Source organism: Malurus melanocephalus, unplaced genomic scaffold (assembly GCF_030028575.1).
Source record: "Malurus melanocephalus ecotype Western Australia unplaced genomic scaffold, MMel_1.1 scaffold_38, whole genome shotgun sequence".
NCBI lineage: Eukaryota > Metazoa > Chordata > Aves > Passeriformes > Maluridae > Malurus > Malurus melanocephalus.
The window spans coordinates 1,346,145-1,359,228 of NW_026623270.1; the positions used below are offsets into that span (position 1 = coordinate 1,346,145).

The 13,084-nt window shown below is 37.5% G+C and overlaps 1 protein-coding gene across 1 annotated transcript in view; it reads right to left on the reverse strand.

Moving 5' to 3' along the window:
• Positions 1-244: 244 nt before the first annotated feature.
• MOXD1 (monooxygenase DBH like 1) overlaps positions 245-13,084 on the reverse strand; it is a 47,476-nt gene continuing 34,636 nt past the window's right edge. The window contains exons 7-12 of the mRNA XM_057364383.1: positions 12,136-12,302; positions 10,522-10,713; positions 7,841-7,900; positions 5,958-6,100; positions 3,381-3,549; positions 245-727 (exon numbers count right to left, since the gene is read on the reverse strand). Of these exons, the coding sequence (XP_057220366.1) occupies positions 563-727; positions 3,381-3,549; positions 5,958-6,100; positions 7,841-7,900; positions 10,522-10,713; positions 12,136-12,302 (896 nt within the window). The 3' untranslated portion in view covers positions 245-562. The remainder of the gene's footprint in view (positions 728-3,380; positions 3,550-5,957; positions 6,101-7,840; positions 7,901-10,521; positions 10,714-12,135; positions 12,303-13,084) is intronic.

A 13,084-nucleotide genomic window follows, 5' to 3' on the forward strand; every position in this document is an offset into this window, starting at 1 on the left:
CTGCCTATGTTTTCATCCCCTTAACACCTACAGCTCCCATGTCTCAGGAGTTGAGATAGTTTCCCAAAGTGCTGCTTCCAGGAATGTCCTCCCTGAATGAATCCTTCTTGTAGCTTTATAGCACATCAGTTAGACATGCCCAAATATATGCTTGCAAGACCTGYCATACAGCAGTAATWTMATTACTTACAGATGTCAARAACYAARGCAAAATAATACAGCACACACCAGGCTGAATGTGGTTAACTAAGTTGCTTTTAGTTTATTAATTTTACCCATATACACAGATGACTTTGAAAGCACCACGTGAAAGAGTCAGGACAAAGAACAAGAAAATGGTACAGGAAAAGATTTTAATATGCAATGTGTCAGTGTACCTACTGTGTTTCATACATATTTTACATCAAAAACCAAAAACCCCACACTTTCCAGAGGATGTACACATTTTGTTTTGATCTGGCAAATTTAGTTTATTAATAAGTAAAAAAATAAATCTACAATAGCAACAGTGCAAACACATCAGAACTTGCTTGGCATACAGAACACAGATGAATAAAAATTATTATACAAAGGGCCCAATGTTTCCTATGGTACTGGCTGTGATGTGTACAACAAACAAGAAGGTGAGGAATAAACTACAACATAAACAGGAAGATGAGCTGCATATTACTGGCTCTGTCTTGTATGGTCTCTCTATTTCAGGTGGTAAAGCTGTCATGCCTTGGATCTGAAATTAAAATAATGAAAAAGTTATCACAATTTTGTCACCTAAGATTAGAAATCTGGTTTTGCTCTCAAGATAATTGGCAGCTTGCCTGAGAATCTACTGATAGTTTTGTCCTCAGGTTGTGACTCTTACTGTGGAGACATCAAGCTCAGTAAAAATATGAAYATACTGAATGCCAAATGATCAGCCAGGGTGCATATCCAATGCTCTCAGCTCGAGAGCAGCAGAACACACTGGCATCCTCTCCAGTAAAGCAAGGTGAGGCTTTGGTTGGTTGATTTSAATGACCTTATTTTGCTTTGTGGGATTGTTTGGCTGGTTTGGTTGTTATTTTCCTCCTTCTGTCAAACAAAATGAAAGATGGCAGTGTCACACTGCTATAGGGACACAGGATAGTGTTTGAATGCATTCATTTCTGCATGCAAGGCTCACACTCGCACGTACAAAGCAGCTAAAACTGGGTACACGTTATTTCATGCAACCACAGAATGGTTGTGGTTGGAAGGGTCTCTGGAGGTCAGCTGGTCCCATGTTGTTATTCAAGCAAGGTCACATACAGCTGTGTCATATTTCTATATATTGAGCATTTTTCACTTTTCCCATAGAACTCAGTGCAATTTTATGGGATTGGATGTAGCTACATGTTTGTTATGGTTTTGACATGAAAATAGAGACATTTGTGTACACTGCTCGGTTTGATTTTCCTAARTGTACTCCCTACATGTTAAAGAAAATAAGCTCTGCAAAAAGCAAACTCCTGGGCACAAAAATTTCTGTAAAGTTGAATGCCCACCTGTACAGCATATGCTTGCTTCAGGGATTTTATCTATGTTGCTATTATTCTACACTATAGAAAGAAACCCCAAGTAAATATTGATTTAATCTTAGCAAACACAACACAAAACTAAAACTAAAACTGAAATAGGGATCAACTCTATAGAAGGATGAAGGTATTTTCAACTCAGTTCCTCTTCTTCAATTTTTTTCAGTCTAGTAACAACTCATGCATTATTTGGCCATTCAGGCTAAATCTGTTCTTGATTTGGATGAGGGTGGTCATTTCAGCGCAATATCACAAATACGGAAAGGAAAGCCTAATCTCAGCTTTGATGAATATGTCCTAGTCATTTGAAAAAGGAAACTCTGATTAAAAGGAAGAACTAAGAACTCCCAGTTCCAGTGAGCTCATTCTTTGACAACATTCTTTAAGTTGCAAGTATTGTTCCTTCATTCTGTGAGATAAAGAGGAATAGCACTTTCCAGAAAATATACCATTAAAAAAAAGGCAGCCTATCCCCTCTTGATAAAATTTCTGTTGCTTTTCATCATCCCAACTTGTCCTCTGACAAATAATCAGTGAAAGAGTGGCTATGCAACTGCTACTGGCCAGCAGCTGTACAGAGCAAGAAGTTTAACCAAAACTAGTCAACAGTCATGTACTGTCTAAGCTACTTTTCACAGGAGGTCTACAATGGGACAAATACTAGAAAAAAAGAGAACCTCTTTGATTCCTTATACCACACGGCAGTTCTTTGACATCCAATGGGCAGAACAATCTGATCTATGCTGGAAAAACCCAAGAACGCTGCTGCAGGAAGGGACAATTGTCTCACCACCAGAACAGACCATGTGATGCTATGAGGCAGCACAGGTTGTCTTCCAGGGTGAGGAGAATGAGGCAAAAGTCCTTTCCTAAGAAGTATTTCATCAGTAGTATCTCATATCAGCTCTGCTATACTACACTGAAATCGCAATTGGAAATAAGCCTGTGCAATGGGACCATCTCCCTCTCTGAGCAGAAAATCTCAAAAAAGTAAAAGAGCCTTGAATTTGCTGTCTGTAAAGCAGTACAAAGAGCAACATATATTTTTAAGTATCTCTTTCAGGGGTGATACTAAACACACTAGCCATTCTTTATAAACACACATCAACATTAAAGATGCCAACTTTTCTCAGCAGTCCTGATAAAAACCAGTAGATATTTAGAATAAATAGTAATTGACTGAGTAATTATTTTTCATCAAGATAATAGGAAAAGTAAAACCTAACAAAGGTGCACAAAGGAAACAGACTGTCCAAACTATTTCTTGCCCAATACTATAGACAATTCTAGGACCAATAGAAAAGCAAGAATTATTGGAAGAGTATTCTTACAACTTTTGTTTTTTGGACTTAAGAAGGTAGATTCTTGAGGCTTCATTATGCAGTCAACAAGCTTCCCCTAGAAGGTGACTCAGAGAGGAAACCTGATTTAGGGATTCTGAGACAGCCTTTGCAGGACCCTAACATAAGTCCCTGACCACAGAGACAGCCAAGGCAGAACAGCTTCCTAACTTGGTTACCTAATCTGGTAACATATGGCTGGACACATATGGCTGCTCTCTGATCTGTCCCAGACCCACTGAAAGACTCCATCCTCCTATTACTGATCCCAGGTGCTGATTAAACTCCAACTTTTCTATTATTTTTAAATGCTTCTAGGACTCTGGTTGGGCAAAATCACTGATAAAGCATTCTCATSATTTTTTACTGTATGTAAATGCAATATAGCTGTGTAAATATCCTGAAGACATATAACCAGATATTTATTCATATGCAATGAAACAAATTAGTTTCGTGGCACATTTGCCTCCTTTTCAATGCACAAACTTACCGACCATTCTGCATTATCTGTTTTTGAACATCTCACGTTCACAGGTAGTTTCAGCACAAGTTGATTATAGGAGAGGCCCTCTGATCTGGACCATTTGAATTTGTTCATTGCATCCATAAAAGACAGGTTTTTATATTGCTTAGGACTCTTGATAATGAAAGGCCAAGTCCTAAAGAAAAATAARCAATAAGATTTTTTTAAAATAGATRAATACTATCAAGTTGTAACTGACAAGGAAAAAAAAGGTTTTGGAGAATCTATTCAGAAAAACAAATGTACTACTATGATGTATAATATGTCTAGCTCACATTCTCATACTGAAAACTGATGCAGTTTCATTGATTTTGACAGACTTATGAAAGGCTGTCAGCAGSTTAGCACTCGCTGCCAGATGCTTTTAGAAATGAAGGACTTCAAGAGTTACATTGCTTTCTCACATCTACACACTGAATGCACAGGCAATACAAAAGACATCTTCTGCTGCACCTTCTTAAAAAAACAAAACCAAAAGAAAGCCATGCCCTCTCCTAGGCTTGGCAGGCCAGGTTACCAAGAAAGCTTTGCCATTAGAAAACTCCTTCCAGATGGTTCTACCAAGCTCAGGTCAGAACTGAGCCTAGCACAGGAATTGCTCTGATATGCACTGGCTGGCAGCAGATAAAAACTGGTGCTGTGAATATTGCCTTTGGTGTTCTCATGCAAGCTGGCAGCAAGGGCACTTTTGGCCAGGGGTGGTTTGGCACTGCTCTGAAAGATCTRTTTGCCCAAGGGTGGGAATCCTCCCCATGAACAAATGGGGGCAATCTCATTTCCCATAGCCAAAGTTCAAAAGGGAAGAAATGAGACTCCATGTCTTTCATTTAGTAAACTAAAAAATAGTAACAAAGGAAAATTAAAAAAAAAAACAAAAAAAAAAACAGAAAAACCAAACAAAATAAAACCTTTTCCATTTTTTTCTGCTTTCACCCTGTTTGACTTTGCTGGAATGTATGGAAACAACATGGTGGAGGGATCAAGCTTTTACAAACAAAACTTTTACAAAATCAATATAGCTAATGGAAAAACAAAAATATCTAAATTGGAGCATGAGTTATCTTTTCAAGACACTTTACACAGATCTGTGTTACCTTGCAGTAAGCTGTCTCCCACTTGCTGTGGGTAAACYGCCTATGCCAGAGTTCTGCTCTGCTCAACATCTAGGCATAGAGGACATCATTTTAATCAAGTACCTATTCTGGTTCCTTCCACTGCTGTGGCCCAATCACTTTGATCTCTGCTTCTCGTGATTTAAACCATTGTCTGTGCCACCAGACAGAGGAAAAATATTTTAAAGTGAGCCACAGTGCCTTGATCCTGCTTCCAGTTTGCCTTCATGTGTAAGTCAAGAGAGACTTTGGAAGAGTCAGTGAAGCAATTCCAGTGTTAAACTGACACGATAGAGATGAGGATCAGGTCACATATCCTTAGGCTGACAGAGCTTAATGAAACAAGAATTGTGGATTAGGTCATAAATACTAGAGGCATTAATAATCTCCTCTTCTAATTACTATTCCATTTGCGGCAGACAGTCTGCATACTTACTCTATTCAGAACATCTTTATTTCCCCAGGCCAAATGTGCATTTTTTCCTTATGTACAATTATCATGAATGAACACTCAAGAGAGCACACATTTGTTAGAATATTTTCTTTCTAAGCTCAGAAAGACTCTTTTAGATAGGACTAATTTAGAAACTCTGTTCTCTCTGTATTAAAAGAGGTCGTAAATGGAAAGAGTGTGGAAAATTAAGAAGACATTGATTGCACTGTGACTTTCTTCAAATTCTTCTTCCTTGAATATAAACTTCAGAACTGAAACCACTAAGCCTGTACATCAAATAGTTTTGCAAYAGTAGTTTTAGAAGGTTAAAATAAACTGTATAAGACAACTTTTAAAATGTGTKATGACACASTATTMGTCTATCCATTTGATTTTAAAATCTTACTATTACCTTAGTTTAGTGCAATTGACAATACAAATATAACTCACCTTTCAGCCCAAAAAGTGTGCTCTACTTTTTATTGTTTGATTCTTTTCTGCATTTCATTCATTTGGGAACTWTCTGCTTTTGACTGTTCTCACTATTTACAATTTGCTGTTGAAATGCTTTAAGCACTGTAAGGAACCTATTTTTGCCATCAGAATTGTTGACAATAAATCTACTCAGGGAAATTCACTAACCATGCTCACAAACTCCTTTTCAAMATTATTTCTCTATATATGAAACACTGACATGTTTTAATAAATTGATTGATATATAGCCTTTATACCAATGGTTGTGAGGAAAAAAAAAGTGATGTGAGCAGTATTATTTCCTTAAAAGAAGTAACTGCTTTTCTATCAGAATAAAAAGAAAAGAAAAAAAAAGAAAATATGCAAAATAATTTGGTAGGAGAAATACACAGCAGCACAGCATATTGACCCCCCCAAAAAAGTGGCATTAGTGACCATGTTGAAAGAAAGAAAAGTTGTATAAAAATGATCCAAAAATCCCACAGACACAGAGGTGCTACACATATTGATAAATATTTTACATACCTGACTGGTCTATAGATTTCCTTCACGCCAATGAACTGGAGCTGTTCCATTATATCTGGAATACTGGCGCACCGGGTGAGGTTGATTCTCGGGTAATAGAGCAGATATGACAGGCACATTTCATTCCTSGTGCTCAGACCACCCTGAAAATGGGATTTTTCTTTAATCAGGGTAGSACTGGAAGCCAACAGATTAAATCACTGATTAGCATTTATATGCTAATTAAAGGTRCATCAGGAGGCCAAATTTGACAAGTTTATCTTGTACAGGAGGTTATCAAGTAGCAAGAGGTTATTACATAATTAATTACAAAGTASTCTGCAAGCTCAAGCAATAGTTTTCAAGATAAAAGACCTCAGAAAGAACAGCTGTGAATAAAATAAGGCTCATATTACATTGACATGCACTATCTGAGGAGTCCAGATTTACATTCAGTTGTCCTCAAGGTACTTAGATCTACGATATTTCTGAAAAGGGCTTCAAAGTGGAACAAAGATGTAAAAAAAAATCTGGTAGGATAATGAAACTTTTTAATAAGAAATTAAGGGAGCTTTGCCTAGTAAAATGGAGGCTGGGATGGAATATGTATCTATGTGGACTCTGCTTGCRAGTGCATAAGCAGATAAAGAGTAAGAAGAAAAATAATTATTTATGTTAACAGGTAGTGTTGACTCAAGGAAAAAAAATGAGCRCTCATTATAAAACCACTAATTAGAATAACATTTCTAGCTAGCAGAAGAAACAGACTCTTAAACAGGCTTTCATTGAGAACCACGGGGCAAACAACTATCTTAAAATTAACCTTGGTAAACATGGACAAGAATATAAACTSCATGTTCCTAAATCCTGTGTGGAAACAGTTCCACAGGTCTCACAGAACCACAGGAATAGGAATGGAGAAAACAAAACACATGAGCCAAGAGTCAGTGTGGTCMCACACAGGAAAACAGGACAAAAACTCAAAAGCTTTCATTCTTGCACTGCTGCTGTTCATTATATAACTACTGCATGTGCCTACACGCAAGCCATGATTCAGGGAGAGSTATCCCTGTGCTCTCTGGGTGCCAGGAACAGTTCTTYCCTGCAAAACAGAAACCCCTCAGGTCTCACTTCCCAGAGGTTTGGATCCAGCCCCTCCCAAGAAGCGGGATCACGCCCTGGCACAGGCAGCCATATCCCTCCCATAGTCATAGTGGGTTTGGCATCAYTCTCTGTTTTCCTGGCCAACTGGCACAGTCCAGCTCATGTCCCAGTAACCAAATTTACTTCACCTCCAAAACCCAGTGGCTGCATTGCAATGGCCCTGTTAACCTAAAAAAGCTGCTTCTGGGAGACTGCGSCACTGCCGTGTGCCGAACCAGAGCTGGGCACACTCGATATGGGGGGCTGCTTTCTCAACTCCTCTTCCCAAACCAGCTTCTGTCTGGATTCTAGGTTAGGCTACAATTAGTCAAGAAATGTCCTGGTCATGGCTTATCTAAAAATCAATACATAAGAACTGGCAGTTACAACTTCAGGGAAAAATGCGTAACAAGTTCATAAAAATAATTCGTTAGAGCATGCGGAATTTGCATGTTCATATATGTTGTGAAGAAAACACTCCTTATACTAGAAAAAACTCACTTTTAAGGATTTTTTATGAGCTGACCTGCTAATTTTTATAAACCAGTCATATGAATGCCTCATGCAAGAGTCAGACTAAGATCACAATAGTTCAGATGACTTTAAAACCTACGAATCGATGAAAGGAAAACCAATAAATAATTACATGCACACAGGCATTACCAAGTAAATTCACTCTTTTTTAACAGTATTCTATGAAAAAGATTTTAGTCCCCAATATTATCTGTGCACTCATTTTGATCCACTAAAATATTGCTTACCCAYGTCATGCGAATTCGGTCCACAGTACTGTAGTGGCATTCTGTGATTAAGTTATCCCCCTGAAACACAAAATTTGGGAAGTTCACAGTTCTGAAGTTGATCAACACCACCTTCAGGTAACCACAGATGACAGAAAGCACTCAAGAAATAAATACCAGAGCAGTGGATATGACTTTTTGAAGGAGTAAAAAAAAAATTATATAATTGCCACATGTTAAGGACTTGGCACTTAGCATTGATATTACCCGAGATCCTCAGGGATCCTCCATAAATTTAAACAGAGTGTTGTCTGGTATTCTTTTAGAATGGCAATGAAGGTACCCAGTTATCATCCAATTTTCTGGAAAATTATGTAGTAGACAATGTATATAAGTGATTCTTACTCCAGAACTCATCCGATGCTATTTACCCAGGCTAATTTACCCTGCCAGCTTCAACAGAAATGTTTGGCAAATGAGAAGAAGGCTTTCCACATCACAAAAACAACTATTTCTCTGCCAAGCCTGGGAGTTGAGGAGTGGCAGGCAAACACTTCACTACATTGACAGATATGTATGGGAAAGATGGAATACTYTCCTTCTCAAGTACATACAATTAACTTTTTGGTGTCTTGACAAACTGATCTACTATTTGGTAATACTTTTATTCTCTGTACCTAATCAAGTACAAATCTGAAAATCACCATGATAATCAAGTGGAATTTTTTTTTGGAGCATCATCATCTTCCTTTATCATCCATTATACTTCCCTGAAAAAAAACCAGATCGCCCTTCAAAGGCTGAGAATTTTCTTTTCCTAGGGACTGTCTCCCCAGATCAATGCTAGCACAATCTGTACTCCAGACTGCTGGAAGAAGGTGCATCAGCCTCATGTCAGCCAAATGGAGACAGAGGTTTCTGAAGTGGCGTGAACTGGCACAGTGTCACTGCTTCCAGCGGGAATACGCTGGCTCCCACCAGCTCTCATATCTTACAGACGGGATAACGTTCCTTCTGTGAGATTAGATCTCTTGCTTCCAAATGGAGAAGAAAGTCCTGGTATGTGAAGAAAGCAAATAATCTGGACTCCAAAAGAAGGGTACACCCTTGGAAGAGCTTAAAGGAATACAGAGTAACAAGCATTTACATGAAAAAATATAATTCTATCAGTTAATGGATTAAACTGTTCTCTGAATTACACCAAGTGATGTAGGTAAAACTGCGCTGGTAGTTTTGTATATGAAGAATACCATGAAAGGCATAAAAAAAGGTTCTCTTCAGAGAAAGAATTCCAGCTTCTACTTGAGCTGACTTTTTTTTCAACTTGCTATTACTATCAAATACTCCATATATTTTTTCTGTTGTCTATTCCCTTATGTTCTTGAATTTTAAGAGGTCTTTCTCTATAATCTGCATGGRTTTTCCTAAAAATATGACAGGCTTTCTCTGCAAACCTGTCATCTTCTGCCAGCCCTCTTCSTAAACTCTTCAAGCTTTTTTCCTGAAGGAGGTAACACCAGTTTGTCTTTGAAGTCCCTAGACTACARGCAATTTGACTTCAAAGAGCAAATGCTGCACTTGAACATCCAGGTTTTGCTGTAGAAATTAAACTACAAAGTTAGCATTTTAGCTTCTTGTCTTTAAAGTAAAAATATCAAAGTCTCCTTGTGCAGGAGAAGAGACATAACAAAGGGACTYGAAGAGCAGCCTGTAAGTTTAAACCATGGGGCTCCTGACCGTACTTGGGGTTCAGTCATTTCAATGGTCATTTCAGATCCCYTTCCCTTAGTGGTTCCAATTGTAAACAAATTCCTTTTGATATTTTGCACCTGGCAATTAAATAATGTGTTTGTTCACATGCACCAGGACAAGCTGCTATGCTGGCCAGATCTGGCCAGGACTTTGCAGCACTAAAATTTCTGTCCTCATGCCAAAACTTAAAAAAGACACTGGGTGGAACAAGCAAAAGGAGAGTGAATAATTTTTAAGTGAGTGACTCACACAAAAAAATACAGATTCTTCTCATGCAAGGCTTATGCGTAGCTACTGCTTTATAATATAATTGYAGTTGGAATGTTTCTACAAGTTCTGTCAAATTGTTTTCAGGAGTACAGTAGATAGAGTTGTATGATTTCTTCTTTCATAGGGTTTGGCTTACTAGTGAAATGCCAGGTGGCATGGAGTTTTACTCCCAACAACAAAATGTTTGAAACAAAAGAAAGACTTGGCTCATTTTAAAATATGTCTGTTAGGCTGGATAMTTGCTGTGTGCAAATACTGATGATGTGCTACTTGGTTCCCACAGCTCCATAAAGGCAAACGGTGGCATTCCTATTATTCCTCTTGCTAGATCCACRAAGATGGCACACACCAGGCATACATGGGGTTTTCTAATCTGCTTTGTTCAAACATTTGTGATGGTAAAGTTCCAATCAAGTTATTATGGATATCAAACATACCCAAAGAATAGCTTGATTGGATGGACCAAGCCAGTTCTGTGGTGACTCAGGTGGAGAATCCTGAGACACCGAAACTTTTAATGCACTAGAGAGTCTGTGATAAATGGAAAAATTARCAGCAYATCYAAGAATTCTATGATGYTATGCTAAGAAATTGTGTAGCAAAGTTAATCCTAAAGGTGAGAAAATCCTTGGCACATCATCTCTAAAACACTTTCAGGAAAAGGATTAAGAGTGTCATACTGGCAAGATGGTTCTTTCTTCTTTCAGGTACTGAAACTCCTGGAAGTTGAAGTCAAACTCATCATCGTAAGCAAGCAGCTTCTGCTCCTGCCCGTTGTGGAAGTGGCGCATCCTGATGGCTCTGCCAGCAAGGTGGGCATGGAGAAGCACCGCAAACACTTGAATCCCAGCAGGTCTCTCAGCACCTAGAGCCTGGCCAGGAGAATCCAACACCATCAGTGCTCCCAAAGGCAAGGTGAAGTCATGTAATGCCACGTACAAACACACTAATTAATGCATTTTACTTTCACTCAATTTACTGAAAAATACAGGCTGGAGCAAAACTGAAACTGTATGTGAAATTCAGGTTTTATGTACAAAAAAGGCTAGGTTTTCTTATTGTGATTATTTTTATAACAAAAACATGGTTTTACTCCTAATGCACACATTTTTTAAAATAAAAATCAACTGGGCTGTAAATAATTCTCAATAGTTTTAGGACCTTCAAGGGACTCATACTAAAACTTCCAAATTATTTAAGTGCTGATAGCTGATACTAATGAATGTGCATGTTTATTGTGAAAAGGAATTTCTATGCAATTATGAATGATGTCATCATCAATATCAAGCCAAGAGATGCACTTAAAATTAAGAGGCTGTAGTTATCATATCCTCTACTTTCCATCTTTAAGTGAACTGATAGTGAAATACTGCAAATTTACATCTAAAACCTTTTTCCAGGTCAAAAACATTATCAAATTTCTTTTGAAATTTAAAACTTGCCTGAATTTTTCCAAATTGGCACAAATCTGATAACATTCCCATTCTAGCTGAGATCTACTGATCTAAACTTTCAGTATGCTCAATTTGGATTCTTGTTCAGAGYACAAGGTAGCAATAATCTGTTTCCACAATACCTAACCATAGGGTCAGAGACCTCATGGTAATTGATTACTCAAGTGTTTTAAGGTTGCAAAATGCTAGGACAATACACAACATTTAACACCACCAAGAACAAATCTAAATCCTGTATCTAATTTGGCCCTCATTGTAAACCATGTTATTAATTCAACCTTTCTCCATAAATGACAAAGTATATGAGAATTTCCCATGATATAGTAACTACAGATTTTTGACAACATTTCCATTACCTGCAGAGATATTTATCTTAATGAAAMCCAACTACTTAATAAATGCATAATTTATACCTTGGGCCATACAACAAAACCTATTAAGGTCTTCAGTTTCTGTCATTGGTCTAAGAATACCTTTACAGGCTTTCACTTTATCATTAGGAGCCTTTTGCACATTCCCAGGTTTGAATTAGTCTCAACTGTTTTTTTCTGGGCTGGCTATTCTAAGTTACTAATAGCTTTGCCATRGAAAGCAGCTTAGCTATTAAACACAAAATTAAAACATTGTGAGCACTGTGTCATCCATTATTACTGAAATAAGTCTGAATACTGAGCATGCCAAATAGTTCAAAAAGACTTAATATTTTTGAGCGCAGCATGTGCYACCAGACACCTTTGCTCACGTCTTTTAACCGTAACTATCAATCTTCCCAAGAAGTTCGAGTGACTCTCTCAATTATTTCTGTGAATGAAAACCAATGGATTCAGGCAGGAGATATACCTCTTCCAGACATTCCAGTGTGCAGTGACCCTCTGACACAAATTCAGGCATGCCCGGTGGGATATTGTGGAAGAGGCTGACCCAAAGACCGGCTTCAATAACCCCAGCATCATATTTCCTCAAAACTGGAGTATAAATTAGCCTCAAACCAGAGTTATCTATCAAGCCTGCAACAAAAGAACACAGTCATTCATGGCTGAAAATCAGTGTTTTAAAGGAGACAAAAAACCCAAAACAAATTGCTTCACAAATTGCTTTTTCATGCTGTGTTTTAAGTTTTCTACAGGAAAATCAAGGAATCAACCTCAATAACCTGGAAATGAGTAAAATYGTATTCAGAAAGTCTTATCTTTAAAATTTTCAAACCATGTGTTCTCTTCTACTTGAGTCCTAACATTAATTATATTTTCCTTTGCTTTGGATTGCCTGTTACATTACAGCATACCTGAGATGACAAAATACAWCCCTTTTACAGTCTCTCCAATTAAGCATGAAAATTGCCTTACTAARTCCCTGACTTGTAGACAATGCTCCCACCTTGAATAAAGTAGAGAAGAGAATTACAGAGTATTTTAATGTTACTCTGAATCAAGGACTTCTCCTGATTTCAAAAATTAGTTTAAAGAACCAAAGCCTGCTGTTTGCAGGCTGTGTTTTTAAAAGTCAAAATGATAGAAACCTATTTTGTTCACCCATTTCAGCCATATGTGTTTGTTTGTGTATCTATTAATAATTTATGTTGCCTTTGTCATCTGAACACTTAGAATTACTTGTCCTCTCTTAGTCATTTTTATTAATCATGATATACACAAAGGATTAATTTGTGTTTGCACAAGCACTACATGCTGTTAGTTCATCTGTTCATTTCTTTGTATTTCTGAATAGTAACTGAAATAATTTCAATTTGAAAATTACAAATGCTAAAAACATAAAATATCTCAGAGCAGGT